General features: G+C 36.2%; 2 protein-coding genes across 2 annotated transcripts; both read right to left on the reverse strand.

The window, feature by feature from the left end:
* Positions 1-427: 427 nt before the first annotated feature.
* LOC109042507 (cathepsin B) lies at positions 428-7,679 on the reverse strand. The gene is made up of 7 exons (XM_019059295.2): positions 7,531-7,679; positions 6,260-6,418; positions 5,423-5,644; positions 3,360-3,560; positions 2,697-2,838; positions 1,745-1,855; positions 428-780 (listed from the first exon to the last, which is right to left on the reverse strand). The coding sequence occupies exons 1-7, from the start codon at positions 7,531-7,533 to the stop codon at positions 554-556; spliced, it is 1,065 nt and encodes a 354-aa protein (XP_018914840.2). The 5' UTR covers positions 7,534-7,679; the 3' UTR covers positions 428-553.
* Positions 7,680-9,710: 2,031 nt separating this feature from the next.
* Positions 9,711-15,413, reverse strand: LOC109042510 (cathepsin B-like cysteine proteinase 4; the record flags this gene model as incomplete). Its single annotated transcript, XM_019059298.2, has 7 exons — positions 9,711-10,038; positions 10,952-11,062; positions 12,002-12,137; positions 12,913-13,113; positions 13,951-14,172; positions 14,845-15,000; positions 15,264-15,413. Coding segments are annotated over 7 exons (1,218 nt in total), but the record flags the coding sequence as incomplete, so codon positions are not given.
* Between the last annotated feature and the right edge of the window lie 4,594 nt (positions 15,414-20,007).

Here is a 20,007-nt window from a genome sequence, read left to right on the forward strand (position 1 = left end):
TATTAATCTATTCGTCATCGTATAAATTTATTCGATACACATCTTATTGTATTTCTGTTTCCTGGTCAAAAAGAGGGGGGAACCACCCTTAGACTGCCGTGCTAAGGAAGAACGCCGTATGAGCATTCGAGAGTTGCCAAATTTCCCTCGATAAAATGTTAATTTTTAAAGAAAATTATGATTATTATTCCTTGAAATTTTCAGACACTTCAGATCAAATTACAAACAAAATTATCTAGGAAATTGGCAGAAATATATTAAAAATTTGTCTCGGAAATTAGTGATTTGGAAGGGGAAATTTGGCAACGCCTGAAGACTCATACGGCGTTCTTCCTTAGCACGGCAGTAGAGGTCTTAGGCATTTTGTTTGTTTTTTAGCCTCCCACTTATATTTCTGTTTGTTATAGTAAAAATAAACACATCGAACTTTGACATATTTATGAAACTCAGATGTATTGATAGATTCCTTCATTTAGTTGCTTTGGACTCGATGCAACATTTGGTATAAATTTTCTTTCGCAAATGACCACAAAATTGGCTGCATTTTTAGCATTTAATGCTTCTTGTGTTTGACAGCTGGAGCGGTGTAGGCGTTTTGGATTTCACACTCGGATGGTTGTCCCATGGGCACTCGACGAATTTTGAAGAAGCCACCATCTCCCCAACCAGTTCCCCACGAATTTGATGCAATCCAGTAATCCTCTCCGTTTTCGGTCCCCCAACCAAGCAAGCGGACGGTCTGATAACCGATCTTCTTGCCCCAGATATGTCGATATATTCCTGAAAATAAGAATCAAGTCTTTAGATGATGACACATGTGTTGTAGGATAGTAATCAAATTAGGCATGTTGCCAGTGGGTCAGCTGCCCTGGTCAAATAATCGTGTTTTTATGATTAAGTCTTGTAGATTGGCTAAATTGATAAGATTTGTCCAAAGAGCAGTTTTCTACGTTCAATATTAATCGACATAATACGCCTCGAAAAAATTCGATTTATGACGTCGTTCACAGCAGTAGTAACACCCTTGATTTATTCCACCTTGCTTTCATTTCATCAAAGTTTCACTTAGCTCAATCAGTGAAGAATTGAGTCTTCGGTGACAATTGGAAGCAAGGTCAAGGAAACTGAGGATCTCACTATTGCTGTAGATGACGCCATTAAAAGTATTTTTCAAAACGCAATATCTCGGTTAATATTGAACGTAGAGAGTTGCTGTTTAGGCAGATCTTTTTATTTTGAACTGATCCACTAGACTCACGCATCAAAATATGATTCTGTGACCTGCGCAACTGACCCATTCCGATGACTTTTCAGGGGTGAAAAAATAATCACAAAATAGAAAAGAAAATGTCCATAGAAAAATAGAAAAAGAAAACCTTTGTCCGTCAAAAAATCAAGAATATTACAGAAAATGCATCGTTTCTAAGGAAAAATCGATTGGCAATAAGTAATGCAATTCAACCGATTTTTCTGCTTTAATAAAATAGTAGATTTTTTGGTCGGAATTTTTTTAGGTTTTCAAAGAGTATATCCGTGTGGAGTGCATAAGGTGTTTCTTGTTGGACATTCATGGAATGTGATATACTTTAATGATTAAGGCTAGTTTGTCGGGTTCATCAGATACATTTGAAAATTAAAGAGGAATGCACACAAAGCGTTCGTATTTCCCGGGTACATTTACTGCCATTTATAGAAGACATGGTATTTTATGCGATGATTCATCTCCATCGTATCGAAAACGCACCTGATTTGTAGGTCAAGAAATCCTCGTACACTACCATTGTCGCCACAATTGGACCATGTTCTTTTATTTGATCTTTAGCTCCACAGCAGCAAACTTCCACAGGAGGTTTTCCTGAAGTAAAAAACATACACATACACTGTGATAATTTTTAATATACTTACATAAAAAAATAGTCATATTTGTTAATAATTAGACACGCAATGATTTTTCAATCTACTTTAGATTTTTTGCATCTGCATGCTGTCATAATGCCACTCGTGACCGTTCATGAAAAATAGAACCTCAGTCAACAAAACCTAAAGATTGAGCTATCGATTCTAGGGAACTTAGCTATGCCTTAGTCTACGAAAATCTTGGGGCAACAAAAGATACCAAAAAAATTTCAATTAAACCGGCGTTGAGGCAGTTAGGAGTATGCAGTCCAAAAAGCGTATTTTTGACAAGAATTCATATAAAAATCGTACATATCTGTCGTGTTTAGAGTGGAAAATTGCTAGATATGATACACTTTTACATCCTCTATTGACAAAAAAAATTAAAAGAACAATTTATTTCTGTAAAACACTTAACAGAGAGTTCTCTGTCGAAGTGTTCAAATTCCATTTGTCGACCCAATACATCAGCTCTTCAACAAGCCAATACTTAGTTTCGTGGCTAGGCTATGACAAAAGGGCGTAACTACATTCTGCACGGAACCCTGTTGTCCATATAGTTCAATGCTTTCCTGCGCCCATCGCAGTGTGTGGTTACGCCCTTTTGTCGACTGGGCGATGGTTTGTCTCGTAAAGAGTCATATATACATGTATGTTACTGTTTTTCTTTGATAGCTCAATCAAACATTTCTTAAGAAGTATACGGAGTAGAAGTAAAAAAAACATAATTTTCGGCAGGTTATTCATTGGCCCCCTTTATCCAAAACTGGAGATTTTTAATAGCTCATAGTAATCCTCACCGAAATGTAGATCCTCTTTCATCGTTTTCTTGAATTGATTGTTCGTGCATGTATCGGAGCACTGCGGTGTCTGAATGTCTCCATGACCACCAAGTGCAGACTTGTAGTCAGTTGTCGGTGCGATTTCGTACGGTTGGCAGCCCTTGAAACATCACAATCATAATTCATATTAGTTATTATGGTTACTGAATTGGAATCACTGAATTTTTACCTCCAATAAAAAGCTACAACGCGTAGTCGCTGAAGTTTCCGAAGGCTAGTTCTCATTTCCACCCGGTAGGCTGATTATATTGAAATTGATATACAAAGCTATAGACAAAGAAGACATAGGGAACATGGAGCGATCCTATTGGTTGAAACGGATGGTTTTTATAGACTAAGGAGGAAAATGACGACTAACTACAGGCTTTCTCGTGGGTTGCCGTTAGTTAGTCTATAACCTCTTTTCTCCATTGCAACCACTCGCTTCCACCAATGGGATTGCTTTATTTTCAGTTTGTCTTCTTTGTCTATCGCTTTGTCTATCAAACTGCCCACAGGTTTATTACCTTTAAAGAATCCTGCAAAATCTGGGGGGATCAGGACACTTTCTGTGTGCGTCAGTTTTAGTGATAATGACCTCGTAAAATTCATACCTAATAATGAACGCAATAAAAATCGCACCTGTTTACTGTTATAATCTCCGCCGGTGACAACTCCATGTTTATGGTAAAAAACGAATGCCTTCCGTGGCCACCCATTGTTGCAACCGAGACCACAGTTAGAGCAACATGACAGCAAGTGCTGAGCGGACATCTGGTCCTTCATCTTACCATCGGTCGCTATGCATTGCCTGTCAGAGATCACTGCTGCAGCTGTCACAGCCTGTTCAAAAGAGGGAGTAAAGCAAATTACATATGAAAGGGATTTCTTAAATTCCTCCTGAGAAAACGAAGAAAAAGATTTAAAACTAGTATGAGTTGAAGTCATATCAGGAGCACCGATTATTAAAGGAACAAGTCAGTTACTAAACCCACCAATAACCAAAGGTATGGTCATAAAAAAATTATGATAAATGCATGAGAAGTTACTATAACGTTGTATAAATGTTCATTTGATATCAGTCATTACATCTTTTTTTTAACGTTTCAGTTCTTCATGACTTAAAACGCCTACGCAAATTTCAAATCAAGCGCTTAGTTTTTGCGTACGTTCAAATCTTTCCAATTAAAATGAAAAGCTCCTCACCCTGCTATAAATAGAGAGTATAAAGGAGTAGAAAATCAAAGTCATATGAATAGAATTTCAATTCATATGAGCAGAATTTCAACTCATATGAATATATTTCAACTTATATGAATAGAATTTAACTCATTTGAGCAAAATTTCTCTATACAGTTTTTGCCAACTTCTATGACTTGAGATTTCAACTCACATGAGTTCAGCATTGAATCTACCGTGTCCGATATCTCAGAAACTAGTCACCGCATCAAAAAAATCATAAGAACAAATTGTTTTTATTTTTCAAGTTTACAAACTGTGTCGGTGTCTCCTGGTCAGAAACAGCTCTTCTGAATAAATGAAAAAAAAATTGAATTCATATGAGTTGAACTTTTCTACTCTTATAAGTAAAACATTCTAGTGATACTATGAGAAGAATTTCTTCTCATATGAGTAGGATTTCTGCTCATATAAGTAGGAAGTTCTGCTCATGTGAGTTGGCAAATTCTGAATAGCCTACTCGTCATTTTTAGCAGGGCATTAATTTTTACTTTTATAATGAGTATTTTTGTTTTAAAGAAACAAGTATCGATGGCTACGATGTAATGTCAACATTTATATATCGAATTATAGGTAAGAATAACAGAACACGTCAACGGTAAGATCGCAAAAATGCGTATCTTGGTCGCGGTGTATGGAAATTTCCGCTCCAATTTCATTTTTCAAAAGAAGACCGAAGCAACATCATGGATTGAAGTGTTCATGGAATTTTCTTCATAAAAAGAAGGAAAGTCACTGAAATGCACAAAACATGGCATTCAGTAGTTTTCTAAGTTGAAAATAAAGTATGACAGGAACACGGAAAAATTAGAGTAGTCGTCAGAATCAGCCGCTGGTTGTGATGACTATATTTTTTCCCGTGAAGCCCACAATGCCGCAAACCGGAGTGCGCATTTCTGCAGTATCACCATCGATGTGTAATACTTCCAACACTGTTCTCTACTTTTTTGAAAGGTCAAAATACCTAGAAAATATGAATAACCGACTATCGAACCAGCCACCGGTTGAGACGACAATTCTATTTTATTCCGTGAAGTCTTCAATGCCGCAAACCGAAATGCGCATTTCTGCTGTTTTACCATCGATGCGTAATGCATCCAACACTGTGCTCTACATCTTTGAAAAGTCAAAATACCTAGAAAATATGAATAATATAGAACATAAAATGTATCACATGAAGCAAAAAGAGACCAGCGCGATTACAGTGTTTTCAAAATCGTGCAGTTTTTTCTTTTCTTCTGAAAATACTAGACATATGTACGGTATTAAAATTTACACTATAATTTCCCTTTAAAATTAACAATTTTCTGGTGAAAAGCAAAATACATTTGCTATTCTGGGAGATTTTTCAGATACTTATGGAAAAGCAACCTTTTTACAACATTCTAATTACGCTGCGGTTCCTTTTTGCTAAATGCGATCCAAATAATGAATCTTTTCTCTTGAAATGAAAGTTACTAATTTACCCATGAGCTTTGACAATTTCCTTGGTTTTGAATTTGAACAATGGATGGACACTTGCTCTTCCATTTTTCTCTCGCGTCGTAATTTTTGTCATCATCTTGAAGCTTTTTCGAGCTGCAGTCACAAGTTTGAGCTTTCTGCGGGGTGTCGTCTAAAGAATCGTGTTCGGAAACTAAACTCCTCAAGTCGTCGCTGGACACACCACCCGGAAAATTTCTGCCAGCCTTCAGAAAAACATACGAAAAATAACAAAATGACTATGGTAAACATTGAAAAAGTAAGCTGTAGGATCAAATTTAGTTAAATTACATTATAAATGATTAAAATGAAACATTGAATTTAATTCAATCATGAAACTAGATATCTATACAAAATAAGTAAAAAATTAGATTCTAAATTTCGATTATAAATTTTTAAGTCTAAAATTTTACTAAATCGATTTAGCAGTAGTAAATTAATTACTAACGCTCAACGGCCAGGCTATTATGCCGGAGACTAGGAATTGACCTTAAATTTTAAGATTTACTTGTTTAGAGCTTTAAAATGTCGGTAGTTATATTTGGATCATAAAATCTTAAAAGATGGATGTTTGAAGGAGGGGGGGGGGTATTTTTTAATTTTGATGCATGTATAACATAGGTTCATGGGCAAGATAGCAAAATATAGTCGATGGTAATGGAAGAATGTTGACAAATACAAAATAAAGAGTAAAATGGAGCTGCCGATTTTGAAATTAAAAGAGAATGATGGAAAATAGTATGGCCGATTCCGATTCGTATTCTTCAAATCAATTTAGTAGCACTAAAATTAAGTAAAAACTATACATGGTTATTACTTACCGTCCACGAGGCCCCTGCTTCATTGACATCTTTAGCAATTTTATCCAAATGCTCAGCGCTTAGCTCTATATTTTTCTCGTGGGAGGCAATGAAGGCAGATACCCCAGAATACTCTGCCAACGCCACAAAAAGGCATACAGCAACAACTTTCACAGCCGCCTATAATGGAGAGTATTGAAATAACAAATGTCACTCCAATTAAAGAGATCTATGATTGAGACCTTCTAATGATTTCGATTTCAATGATATTCCCCTTATTCACTTCTTAAAAAAAAAAAAAAAAAAAAAAAAAAAAAAAAAAAAAAAAAATTAACACTATTGCCCATCTTATTACTCTGAGAAATTTAGCCTCCAAAATATTGCGCTGATGTGCAAATTAAGCGCACTGATATACTAACCAAAACCAAAAGACAAATGAGTCAGAAGCTTAAATGAGGGGCTTGGAGGACAAGACGCATAAGTGCAGTTCTTGCTATCTCGAGAAATACGTGTTTGAAGTTTCGAAACTCCATGGATTCTTATGGCGGAGAGAAAGTTTAAACTGACTTTTTGATACTTAAAAATCTGAATTTGGGAACGAATTTTTCACAGAATATTCATTAAGACTAGTTTTACTTGAAATCATTGATACGTCGATTTTTTTTTTTTTTTTTTTTAAAAAAACTGAACTTATGTGCCTTGTATCTTTAGCCACTGAAATTTTTTTTTTCAAGAAATGTCTAAATTATCACCACAGAAGAGAGAAAAAGTTTGGTCATAAAAACCGCAATTACGGTGTTCCATGGCGGTATTGTTTGGTCCATAATGTAAGTACGTGTACTCTTAGTTCTAGGAACCGTATCCTCCTTCAGTTCAAACAACCGAGCTTTCTCTATAGCTCGGTTCGGTTTGGAGGCTTGATTGCATGAACCGAATAATAATTAAATAATAACTATGGCCGAATTATTCAAAAGTTATAAGCTATTTACCTAAATTGAAAATTGTTTTAATTGTTATTTTCAGTACTATTCTCATCTTTTTTACTCCTAAGTTATTATTATATAAATAATCTATTCTTAAAAACTCTACTACAGGAAAAAGATTGTCAGTTTCAATGACTCTATACGGCACGTGTGATTGAAGGATCGATTTTAGAATGTAAACTGAGGGAATAAAAACAAAGTCAAAGCTCCTAGTAAAACTAAATTTCAACACGTATCGTTCCCGATCAAATCATTTAAAGAGTCACAGGATGGACAGGTAATAGTGAAACTTATTAAAGTCTTACCTACCATATTTGTGAGACGACAAAAACGTAAACTCAACTGATTTTGAATCAGAGCGCGACTTTATATGGAAATCCACCCGGCAAGAAAGAAGAACAAAATCATGTACATGCTTCTGAACTAAAAGAGTTCATTCAATTCAGCCTCTTATCGTCTCGAACAATGTTAGCAGATCCTCGGGTAAAATATCCGAGGATTATCCTTGTCATAAGCCTTGAGTTGGATGTTTCCGCGGATTATTGACAACCTAGCGTCATTTTTGAAGCACTAAATACCTGACATAAAGTGATGTTTTTGCGAGATCTCGTGTTCAATCACAGACGGTACTCGAAGTAAAAGCCGCCACTTAAATACGATTTGTGATAAGACCTGCACTAAGCACAAGACTTGCTGTGATATCTTACATAATTGAGAAAAAAATCATTTCATCATGAATTCTTTTCCTTTAGGAAAAAAGTCTTTGAGGAAATTTCGCTGGTTAAATACGTTTCAAAGCATTAATCATACATTTTGAATGCTGTATTGTAAGCCTGGTCATCCACTTGTACGGATAGTCTTAAGAAAGAACATAGCAGGTCCTTACTTCATGAATCTATCTTTATGTATGATTCCTCAAATCTTACACTCGTAAAAATCTTTTTGTGAGAAGTTCTGACGCTCCAAGTTCATTTGACATCCAAAGATTCAGAGTGAGACACATTCAGAGACAAAGAAAGACCCTCCAGCAGCCTCTAGCAACAGGTGGAAACTTTTACTTTTCGAGGATTCAACATTTCCTTATGGACAATCATAAGGGAGGAACAAACCAAACCGGTTTACCAAACTTCGGTTTGTTTGAAAAGAAATACTCAACATGTTGTCAAGCATCTGCATCGTAGGCAAGTTCTCAATTGAATGTTGGAGTTCCGGAAATAAAAACTTCCAATATTGCCAAGATATCAATGGAGGGTCTCTCGTGGGGACACTTCAAGTGATATCACTGCCTGCAGTCTGGATTGAACCTCACTTTCCCCGGTTAATAGCCCAGTCTCTGGTCCACTACTCGAGCTGATATTCAGATGACTCCCTCAGAAATCGATTTTGAAACATTCGATCACCATTTTTTTTTTTTTCTACTGTTTTATCCAACTGAGAAAGGCTGAGTTTTCAGCCGAAACGTTTTGGTTTTATTTGTGAAAATTAGCTTTGTTATACCTGCCGTGTAAATTGTTTTATTATTGGATATCAAAAGTATCGTAGTCAATTACAGGGTCAGAGCTCTTTCACTGGGACGTTATGCTAAAGAGAACTAGAGACGTGTGGAAAAAGATGGGGTATGCTCGTGCAAGCTGCGTTAGAAATAATGTAAAAGTGGGCGTGATTCCTTTTGCTAAAATGGAAAAGTGGAATTTGACATTAAGAACAAAGCGCTAAAATATGGTAACTCATGAGCCGTGGGCCTGTGACAGCAGCGTTGTGAACAGGGCTCAAGATGAAAATGTGTGGATCCCCGTTGTCGACGCTGACGTCACCCGTGTTTCGGAATTCCAATACATTCTGACCAGAGATGGAAAATTTCTTGTTTATTCGCGTGAAATTTCATGAATTTATTTGAAACTTTAGGGGATGCATTCTGGAGGCCAAGAAACGCCTAGAATCAGTTTATTCTAGATTTTGAAACTTTTCACTCCAAGCCTGAAACATGCATGCGTTGCAAATGTTTTCGTTCGGTTTGGAGGTCAGGTTTGGCCTTTTCTTTCTAAACTCCCTTTTGTGCCCCCCTTCGTGTACAGCACATCTCAGTACGGTATAGCATAATACTGCGCCATCAATGGGAAGACCATCTGAAACGCTTCCGGATCTCCAAATTTTTAATCAGTAATTCCGAAAAAAATTAATAAACTTCAAATTTTGTGAAATTCATTTGAGTCTTCTGAAATCCATGAAATTTCACATTCCATCTCTGATTCTGACGACTCTCCACGAACGCGCACACTCCTTCTTTCCCACTCGTCTCTCGTTCCTTTCAGTATATATAAATCCGTCCACTTAAAAAATGTTTTTTAAAGTGTGTACGATTCGTCACTCCTTTGACGTAAGGGTGTATCTTCATTTCCACATGAGCCCTGGAAAAAGTAGATTTATACGGAGGACAAGGCTCATTGTGCGCGCGCGAGTATTCATTGAATAAAAAGGCTCAGCCGAAATACTCTAAAAATTGTTTTATTTAAAATATGACTTTACTAAATGAATGTAGTACAATGTTACATCACTAAACGCGTTCGGTGAATTATCAGTGTTTTTTGCGTTTGATTACGGGGCCGGCATAGCCGTACTCGAACTCAGCCTCAGAGAGACGGTTTTGAGCAGTCATCATCTTCTTCTCCCGGTAGATCCTGAAGAACCCTTTTTCGCCCCAACCGGTTCCCCAGGAGTTGGCGGCGATCCAGTAATCGACGCCGTTTTCTCGGCCCCAACCGATCATCCGCACCGTCTGGTACCCGATCTTCTTCCCCCAGATGTGTCGGTAAATTCCTTCAGACAAACAGGAAAATTGTAAAAAAACAAGAAAGACTCGGTCGATTGTACACGGGTAAAAAAAAAAAAAAAACTCTAATTACGCATAAACATGGTGGCAAAAAAGAAACTTAAAAAAGGTTGGAATTGGATGTGATAAAAACGAGTAAAACAGTAGGTACCTGGTACCTCTGAACGATTTTGATAGCGCTTTGATAATCATTTCGCAAAATCTGATGATGAAATACTACCCGGCGATGTATCTTTCATATGTTTCTGAAAATGAGATCTCGCCATTTTTCTATTCATGAAATTTTGTCATCCTGCACATGAGCCGAATTTTATAGTAAAATTTCCAATCGGAGCCAAACTTTGGTTAATACTGCACCCCGAAGTTTTCGGTTGCAGAAACCTACCTTAATATGAAATTTTGGTAAATGATGAGAATCCAAGCACGGCAAGCAATGAAATGGTTACCTAAACCGTAGTTCCGTCCCTGTAGCCAAAAATTTTGGTCACCAGGGCCAACAATTTATTTTGTTTTCATATGACCTAAAACTTTTTTTGCTCCATGTAGATACAAAAAAGATAAAAGAAATTTCTTTACCCAGATAATGAAGCATTCATGTTCAAACAAATTGAACGTCTTTAAGTAAAGAGAAACTCTTAAAAGTCGAAATATCAAAATCTTGAGCATCATGTTTTGCGCTAGTAGATATTTTATCTTCCTCTTTTCTTTTTTTCTATATTTTTTTTTTCATGTTTTGAAAACCTCTCTATGGACGGATTACTTTCACTTATGGGCATCCAACTGATACATTTTTAGCTCAATTAAATTTGAGGAAACTTCAAAAATGGTCTCAGAGTTCAGCCATGGAAGAAACTGAAAGCACGAGTAAAATTAATTTTAAAAAGTCAACAATTAACTCACCAGACTTGTAAGTCAGAAAGTCCTCGTATACAACCATGCTTGTGACCACTGGTCCTTCCTCTCTGATCGTGGTTTTGATCCAGCAGCAGCAAGGTGTGATTACGCCTTTGCCTAGAGAAATTTATAAGAAAAAGAAATAAATTAAGGCCCTTATTTTGAGTAACTGCTGTCTTGAGTTATGCCCACACGACCGATACTTAACTTTTTATGTTCTTTAAACGATAGTACTGCCACTGGAACCCTAATTTAAAGAGTATCTTCGGGATGGAGGAATCTGCGATTCATTAAAGAAAAAAATGTCCATAAAATGAATTTCAAACGAATAGCCAGAGTTTCCAATTTTCTCTCTAACATCAACTTCCAAGCTCCCAAACAGCTTTCAAAGGTGAGGACGTATACACGGCAATATAGCAGAGCATGAATGAGAGAGAAACCCCTTCTTTATTCAGTCAAAGTCTTGTGATTATCTGGAATTTCCTAACCCATGAAGAGAATTTGCATAGGAAGTGGCTGTATTATCGCGATTTTCATTCTAGTTGCATGTTGCCTATATCCTGAATAGAAGGCGCTGAAATGATAGTAACATAAGGACGGTGAAACTTGATTACTAAAGAAATTGCGTGTTGCCTATCCTTTTCGTTCTGGGCGAGGAAATTATTTGCAACAGTCTAAGCTGCAGATTGTTAACGGAATTATTTGTTATTGTTGTGTGTTAACGGAAAATGTACACCTTATTCTATAACATAAAAATCGTGTAATGCGAAACGCTGAACGCCTGATGCGCGAAGCTTCTCGCAGGGAGGTTGAACCGCGAGGTGGTCAGGAGGCGTACCCCCTGGTTGCATAGATGGAAATTGTAAGTAAAATCCCTAAAAATGTACATCTCGTCGATTTTATCATGAATCATCTCACAAATACTAAAAATTCTAAAGTTCATTTGAAATCCAATTATTACTTAGTAGGACCCATTTTAATATTCTCTCGGTGACAAATAACTGACACAATAATTTATTTTCATCTTTTAATTATTTCAAAAAGTAAAACACTTACCGAAATGTAAATCACGCTTCAGTGATTTGCCATACTGTTTATTGGTGCATTCTTTTGAGCACGAGGGCGTATCTCTGTCTTCATCATTAGAAAGTGCAAAATCGGAGGACGGTTCAAGTTCGTACGGTTGACAGCCCTGAAAAAATCGAATCGAATAAGTGACTCATATAAATACAATTATATATATTATCATAATAATTATTTCTATATTATTGTAGATAAAATTTCTCAGGACCTAAATGTCGATCGTTTTCAGGGAAACGAAAATTTTTAGAGGACGATCCAATGGATTTGCCCGGTAGAAATTTCCAAAAGAGAGAGAAGAGAAACCACAGATTTTCTTTAATTCTAGGAACTTTCTCCAACAGCATCTTCAACGCCCCCCCCCCCCCCAAAGAAATGTTTGCCGTAAACCTCCTCTAAAAATGTTCGGCTGTTCCATTAGATATATGCCTTTATAAGTTATATCATTCAGTTATCTCCAACTCGAAAACTTTGAGGATACATGATGTAAAACACGAAACTGACAAAAATAATTTGACTGATTTTGGAACACCGTAACCAAGATATGCGTTTTTGCAGTTTCACCGTTAAAACCTGATTTATTGTATTCTCAATAATTTTTAATTTTTTGCACTCAATTTTTTTTTTTTTTTTTGGTTAGTAAAATAGACAACTACAAGAAGTATTAATCCTAATTATGCTAGATTGAGTTGGATACAATATGTTAGTGGGTGGGATGGTCAGGAGACCATCCCTATCTATTTACAAAGTATACAGGTACTATATACTATGGTTAAATTAATTCCACTCAATATAGTCACGACTAAAATGTATTCAAAATAAATGCTACTAAGAGTTGTTCATTTAAAAAGGATGTTTATACCATTGAAAGAAATATTTCCTCCCACCTGTTTGCTGTTATAGTCTCCGCCGGTCACGACACCGTGTTTTTGGTAGAATGTGAATGCTTTTCTCGGCCAACCACCATTGCAACCAAGTCCACAGTCGGAACAGCACGACAGCAAATGGTGCGCCGACATTAGATCTTTTATCGTGCCATTGGATGCAACACACTGTCTATCAGATATGACATTTGCCGCTGCCACAGCCTTACCAAAGTACAGAGATTGAAAATGTGAAAAAGACAAATAATGAAAAACGTGAAAGAGACCTTACTGGGTATATTTATAGTTATTTCCGTTATTTATTTATTTACTTATTTATTTATCTATTTATTCTCGTATTTATTTTGTTCTATACAACTTCAGATAAATAAATTGAAACTCTGGAAATTCTTATAACTTTTCTTGAGCCCGAATCATTTCTAACCTTTGTGATAGCAGTTTCACCGTAATTTGCAATATTGTTTCCTTTTAAAAAGAATCATCAAGTGGTTGGAACCAGAAACTGGGCTATTTGAAAAGAGGAACTCATTTTTCTGGTTCGTTTAAGAAGCGACAGATTTGCCATTAGTTTTCCTGTGCAGGTATGGATATTTTGACGGATGAGTCAAAAATAGTAGTTCTTAATTGCAAAATGGGGTACAATTTATACTGGGCGTAAACTCGAGGCTATAAGCTGCGTCGGCGTTATGAATCATTTTTCTCTGCGAAGCAGTTGCTTATCGGAAATGAAACTATGGATTAGGTTTCCAGTTTTCAGTTTTATCTGAAAATTTTTTGAGTTTTCACTTTTCTCCTCTTTTGTGGGAAAATTTCGATGCTTGTAGTTTTATTCAGAACAGCCTCTAGCTCACTTTTTCCAGAATTCTTTTTTTTTTTTTGCAGTTTTACAGTCTTGCTGCTTACTAGCTTCAATTATATGTATTTGATTGACTTAATCAAAGAATCTACGAAAATGAATTGTAAAACACATTCTCTTACTGGTAATTAAAATGGATCAAGCATGGCTGTACTATAACACAGATTAATGCTGAAAGTAATTACCCATGAACTTTGGCAGGCTCCCTGGTTTGTAATGTGCTTAATCGAAGGACAATCCTTCCATTGCTCTCTTGCGTCAAAAGCATCCTCTTCCTCCAGTTCCTTGGCAGAACCTTCACAATCACACGTTTCGGCGTTCGCAGGTAAGTCACCTAAAGGGTTGAAGTCTGATACGAGATTCTTGAAGTGTTCATCGGATAAGTCGGGAGGAAAATTTCTGCCAGCCTAAAAAAATCATAGAAAATTGCCCACAATAATGTGAATTTGGTCATTAACCATCATCATCAACTATGTAACACACATTTACATTCAACCAGCTAAAACTAATACAAATAGTTGGAATCCCCACTTTGCAACCTAAACTTTTCGAAAAAGTGATCGAGAAGGCTTAGACAGATCTATTCCTCCATAAAACGCCTGCAATAGCTCGTGTAGGCAATTTGCATGTTCGCAGAGTACGAATAGTTGCTCTGTGAGCCTGTGACGTTTTATCGAGGATAGCCGTCACAGATCGCGTGGTGTTGGTATTCCAAGTTAAATGGTAAATGGAGAAGATGGATTTGAATTATGCTTTCAAGAACGTGCAAAAAAACCATGTAAAAACTTCAAGGAATGATGATGTCCCCTTTTCAAAAAAATAAAATAGGCGCGGAGTTTTTTAAACACCGCAAATGAGACACGTTGTCTGGTAGTTTAACCGGCAATGCGCAGAGCTAAACGTAACTCAATTTTTCTCTCTTTTTCTTCTATCTCTACCTCTTATCTGTTTTTAACTTTCTTTGTGTATTTCTTTATCTATTGCTATATCTATTTTTATAGCTTAATTAAAGTTTAAATGTCTGACGAGAGAAGGGGCTGGTAAATCTATTTAGGGTAAGAAAGGTTTGCTGGATTTACCGTCCATGTTGCTCCAGCTTTGTTCACATGCTCAGCAATGGTGTCCAAGTGGGCCGTCAGGTCTCCAACATTTGCAGGAGGGGCGACAAACGCAAGCACTTTGGGATGCGAACCCCATATTACGAGGATAAAAATTTCGACAGCCTTAATGAATGCCTGAGGATAAATCGATAGCAAAACATAATTGTATGACTAGAAATGTCTCTTCGACAGAGTTGGACTGAAAAATCCAATATTTTAGAGGTAGATACGGAAAATATTTTAAAGATTTTGGAATTTATGATTCGCTGAATAAATCCGAGTACGTTTTCAATATTTTTTCTGTCGTTTTTTTAAAAAATATACAAATTTAAAATAAAAGTTGATAAATAATGTAACTATGAATAACGCTGATTGACCTGCGTTAACATGGCATTTACCGAATGTATTTTATCTCCTTCTTCATTTACTTTTACTCTTTTTAGTGTACTGAGTAACTGTAAAATATTGATATTTGTTGTATATGAACAAAATCGGAAGAAGTGCAAACCGATCAAGTTTAAAAACCGGTAAATTTGAACAAAGCCAATTATTCACTTTGTTTGTAAAGCTCAAATAAATTACAAAATGTATGAATATTGGTCACGACTCCATCCTCAGGACTCAAAAATAAAAACGTCAAGAAATTAAAACGGTTCGAATTCGAATTGCCACTTCTGCCTAAAGGTTTATGACGGTACATTTTAAGCGAATGAATCTAAACATTCAGAGGTGTTGAAGAAGCACAGCACAGGAAGAGCTCACCATATTCTGGGGATGTCAAAATGGCTAAACCACCCGAATCCGACCTACATGGTATTTATAAGAAATCTGAACGGTCATGATTCACAGAAAAAAATGCGTACGCGAATAACAGGAGGACACTGCATTCATATCGTCTTATCGGTAGAAAGCTCTGTTGTCAGTCTTTTACCTGAAGTTCTAAAACACGCCCCCGATTTATTTCCGTGCATTTTGGCAATGAGGCGTCATCTTAAACTTAACGGCTATTACAGTTCAAGTTTCAGAGACTTCTTCTTACGATGAATCTGGGCTGATACTTAAGTTGAAAGCTCCTTCTCTAAACGATTTTCGATAAGATTCTGAATCGTAAGAAAACTAAAGAGATTCCAATTTCAAGAAAAGCTGCGGTCACACAAATGGATCAAAGCACCATATGCTGCTTTTAGTCCTGATGATTAAATGATGCAGATAAAACGGAAAAAAAAATACCTTAAACAGTCTCTCTCCTAAAATTTTATAGAAAGGGTATTAAATATATGAAAAAGTTTCAAAATTAACTTATAAGTCAGAGACGAGCGTCTATAGTTTACATTAGAGTTGATGAATTTAATCTGCCCATTCCTTAAAAACTGAATTCAACCTAGGTCAAAATGGTCATCGAAATCACAATTATTTATTTGCAATAGAACTGTGGTCTGTGTCAGAAAAATCTCTACTCTTTTTTAAATAAAACAATTCAACATATCAAGGCAAATTTATTAATCAGAAGACATTATTTCATTCTAAAAGAGATTGAAATTAGATTTACTGCTCGTTTTGACTCATATGTATTTCAAAATTAATCCCCTTAGTGTACTCTTCTCTGAAATCAAACAGGTTTAATGGATCTCTTATCTCTTGGAATCTTTGTTTAAGAGGGTCGAAAAGTGTCTTACTCGCAGAATCTCTATAGATTTTGAAATTTCTTGAGGAATGTGGCATGGTGGGGAGGAATCAGAGAGGGTGGGAGAGGGGAGGTCTGAATGCAGTGTCAAAGTGGCCGGGGCCCACTTGAAGTGTAACAAAATTGTTTTAAAAATTGCAGTTTTGCGATTTTCAATTGTAATGGGGTTGATCGCTTTTCGACCGAATTTTTTATTATTTTTAGAACTATGAAATTTAGTTATCGTTTACGCGGATAGAACTGTTAGTTCACGAAGATACAGTCTTCAGCAGATTTTTTTTTTTCATTTAGGGTATGAAATGAAATTTTGAAATTTTACTTGAGTAACTCTCTTACGTCATGAAAATTAGTCGCCAGAGGAGGGAACAAGTTATTTTGTGTGGAAAATGTTACATTATAATCTGGCAAATTATTATCTTAAACACAGCAGATTAAAATTTTAAATATATTTTTCCTTGAATTTCATTTTTCAAACCTCCATCGTAGCAGTTTAGTTTAGCAGGCTTTAGCGTTTTTTTACTCAACATTTTTTTAAATAATTCCTTCATGCCGTGGCGTCAATAACATAATTTTTCCATGTTTATGGACTAAGAAAAATTTTCCCGTGAGTAATCAAAATCGTTTTGTTTACAAATCTATTGAATTTTCTCGGAATGACTTTAATAGCTGGTTAAATTCCTTTCAGTTATGATCATATATCATTCATAGATGCTTTTTCATGAAGTTGTGCCGCAAATATAATGGAAATTTCAAAACGTGGACCATCAGTGCTTCAAATGCACAAGAAGAGTGTCCGCCGGTGAAAATGCAACGAAATGAACGCTCAGAAATGTCTACAAATTATAGAAAATCGAGCAACTTCAACCAAAATTCCACCCTGGTAAAAGTAAAATATCAGCGTGATATTCAAATGATCATATAGGCACAAAAAGATCTTCAATCATTAGCACTACAGCGTTGGCGGATTTTGATGTGGCGTGTTGCAGTTTCATCACCTGAAATGTAAAAAAACAAGAAGGCACCATATTTCAATCCCGCAAAACTGCAGTGATGATCATGGAAGATGTTTTTGTGCCTCTGAAGATCATTTGATTATAACGACGATGTTTCATTCATACCAGTGTGAACTTTCGTTTTTCAATGATGGAATTGCAGAATTTTATCGGGAAAAAAGAGAGAAAATTATTGAAAATGCAATACTTATTGCGTTCATCCTATTGCGTCTACCAGTCATTTTTTGTAAAATGAAAGGATGACATACACTTTGCAATTAGGAACTACTATTTCCAGCCCATCCATTAAAGCCAATGGGAGTTATGTTGTTTCTACAGTGAGCAAGATGTTGTAGTTCCTAATTGCAAAATGCGGTTCTTATGTCCTGCTTATCTTGATTATATTTAAAACAGATTTCATTGATCTAAACAACATCTAACGGTGGATCCTCCACAGCAGAATCTCAATTATCTGAATCAAGTTCGGATATGAAAAGGATTGGACTGCGTGTCTGATGAATTTTCTGATTTCAAATTTTTTAGCCTCAAGACACAGAGCAGTAACTTGTAGTATTCAAACTCCATTTGAAGCCACAATTTCAAAGGAAATCAACTACAATTTGACCGTTTCAATAGATGATCAAAAACATTTAAGATAAAATTGGGAATAGCCGAAGAAAAAACTCCAAATTTCTCCTGTACGTACATGATACACTCATATTGTGGCTCCCAATGTGTGTATGAAATTTGTCCCAGACGTTATTACTTTATTTTATTATTCTGACGTTTTTTATTTGTCTCGGCATTTTCTGACCCTCCAAAAAATTTAAAATTAGGGTATATCCTCTGCAACATCATTTTAGGGCGGGAGGGTCGTCGGGTTCAAAGGCTAAACATCAAAATTTTCCGACATTGGTATGTATCTCTTATAATTTTTGTGCCTCAATTATTGTACTGTACATTCAACGATACCCGTAACAGAGCTCACTGAACTCCAAAAAGATATAGCTGAAGTTTTGATCAGATACTACAAATTATTGAACTTAAATTATCTTCAATATGAAAACTGCATACACATTTTGCGGGTCAGAATTGTTTCCTAAGAGCACAAGGTGATCTAAAAGTCACCTCTATGACCCTAAGGTTCTTGTCCCTTTTCAGGATGGTTCTCTTTACATGCTAAGGGGTCCCAAACGTCGTTTCCTGTGACTTAGGAGCACTCAACAAATTTCAAATATCCATTTCAATTTGTTCAAAATTTACAGGGGCAATGCCTGGTATCGGTGGTGCGGGACTTTTAGATCACCCTGTATGACAATCCGGTTTGAACCGACCACGATTCGTTAAGAATCCGATTGAATGACCGATTCACAAATAATAATAAAAAGAAATACATTTTCCAGGCCGATATTCTTTACTTATCACAGGAACTATATGTGTTACCAAGTAAGTGTATATCATACATAATGTTAGGGTTTCAGTACGCAAAGCACAGTTTAACGGTTGGGAACCGTTTCATCAAACTGCCATCCCCAATTTCATTCAACTTTATTTATTAGTTTCTCTTAATCCAATCAGTGTCAATTCAGTTTTCAGTTTCAACAGTGTAGAAGTAGACTGAGAAAATGGTGCAAACGCAAATTTTATTTCAAGATCTGGTGCCTCTTCGAAGGTTTTGGCTGATTCGGTTTCAGCACTTGTCAATCTAGATTTAGCCGTCAAAGTGATCAAATTCTACGATTGTCAGTGCCATGGAACTTTTTTGAAGCACCTCGCAATATGCGTTCAAACTGATTTGGAACGTTCTTAGTAGAAATGAACCACGCCGCATCAGCTATTGCAAAATTTAACTGGGCAATTCAATTTCTTAACTGGAGAAAGTTTGTGAGGAAACCTTCAAAAATTTTAAGAAATTTGATTAGTTCTACGCAGACAGTTCCCTGAAATTTGCACAAAAATCCGCACATCCGTTTTCATGTAGAAAATCAAATTTTGGCAATAGCTGTCGTAGCTTGGTTCTTTGATACTTGAGGCGGTCCTTTTATCAAAATTCCCACAGAATTTCCAAACGTTGCGAATCAAACCCACCAAAAGGGAGGTTTGGAACTCAAATATGGTGTAGAGCATCAAGGTTTAGGTGTAAAAAACGCTATATAACCTACATGTAAAATTCTTTTTAACGCTCATAGCATTTCTGAGCAATTTGATTTTTGAAACTTCCACACTTTCGATGAGCCAAAATTTGATTCTTCGTCGATTTTTGGAAATTATCATTTGGTCTTACTCTCTTACTACAAGCCACCATTTCCAAAGGCCGAGAAATTGCCTTATCAGCCCTTATTTATTTTATTAGAGCAGTTTCTTAAAATAAAATCTGAAGATGTGACATTGTACGTTACCGTCGATTGCTACTCGTCAAATCTCGGGAGATATGACACTTCTCCGATAACACAAAACGGCGCATGA

This window comes from Bemisia tabaci, chromosome 6, assembly GCF_918797505.1.
Source record: "Bemisia tabaci chromosome 6, PGI_BMITA_v3".
Lineage (NCBI taxonomy): Eukaryota > Metazoa > Arthropoda > Insecta > Hemiptera > Aleyrodidae > Bemisia > Bemisia tabaci.

Excerpts from the sequence above, each read along its gene's own strand:
- LOC109042507 (XM_019059295.2), bottom strand. Across the intron at positions 5,645-6,259 it reads AAGCAGGGGCCTCGTGGACG|GCTGGCAGAAATTTTCCGGG; the intron begins GTAAGTAATAAC and ends GTTTTTCTGAAG. Across the intron at positions 3,561-5,422 it reads GAAATTGTCAAAGCTCATGG|GCTGTGACAGCTGCAGCAGT; the intron begins GTAAATTAGTAA and ends TCTTTTGAACAG.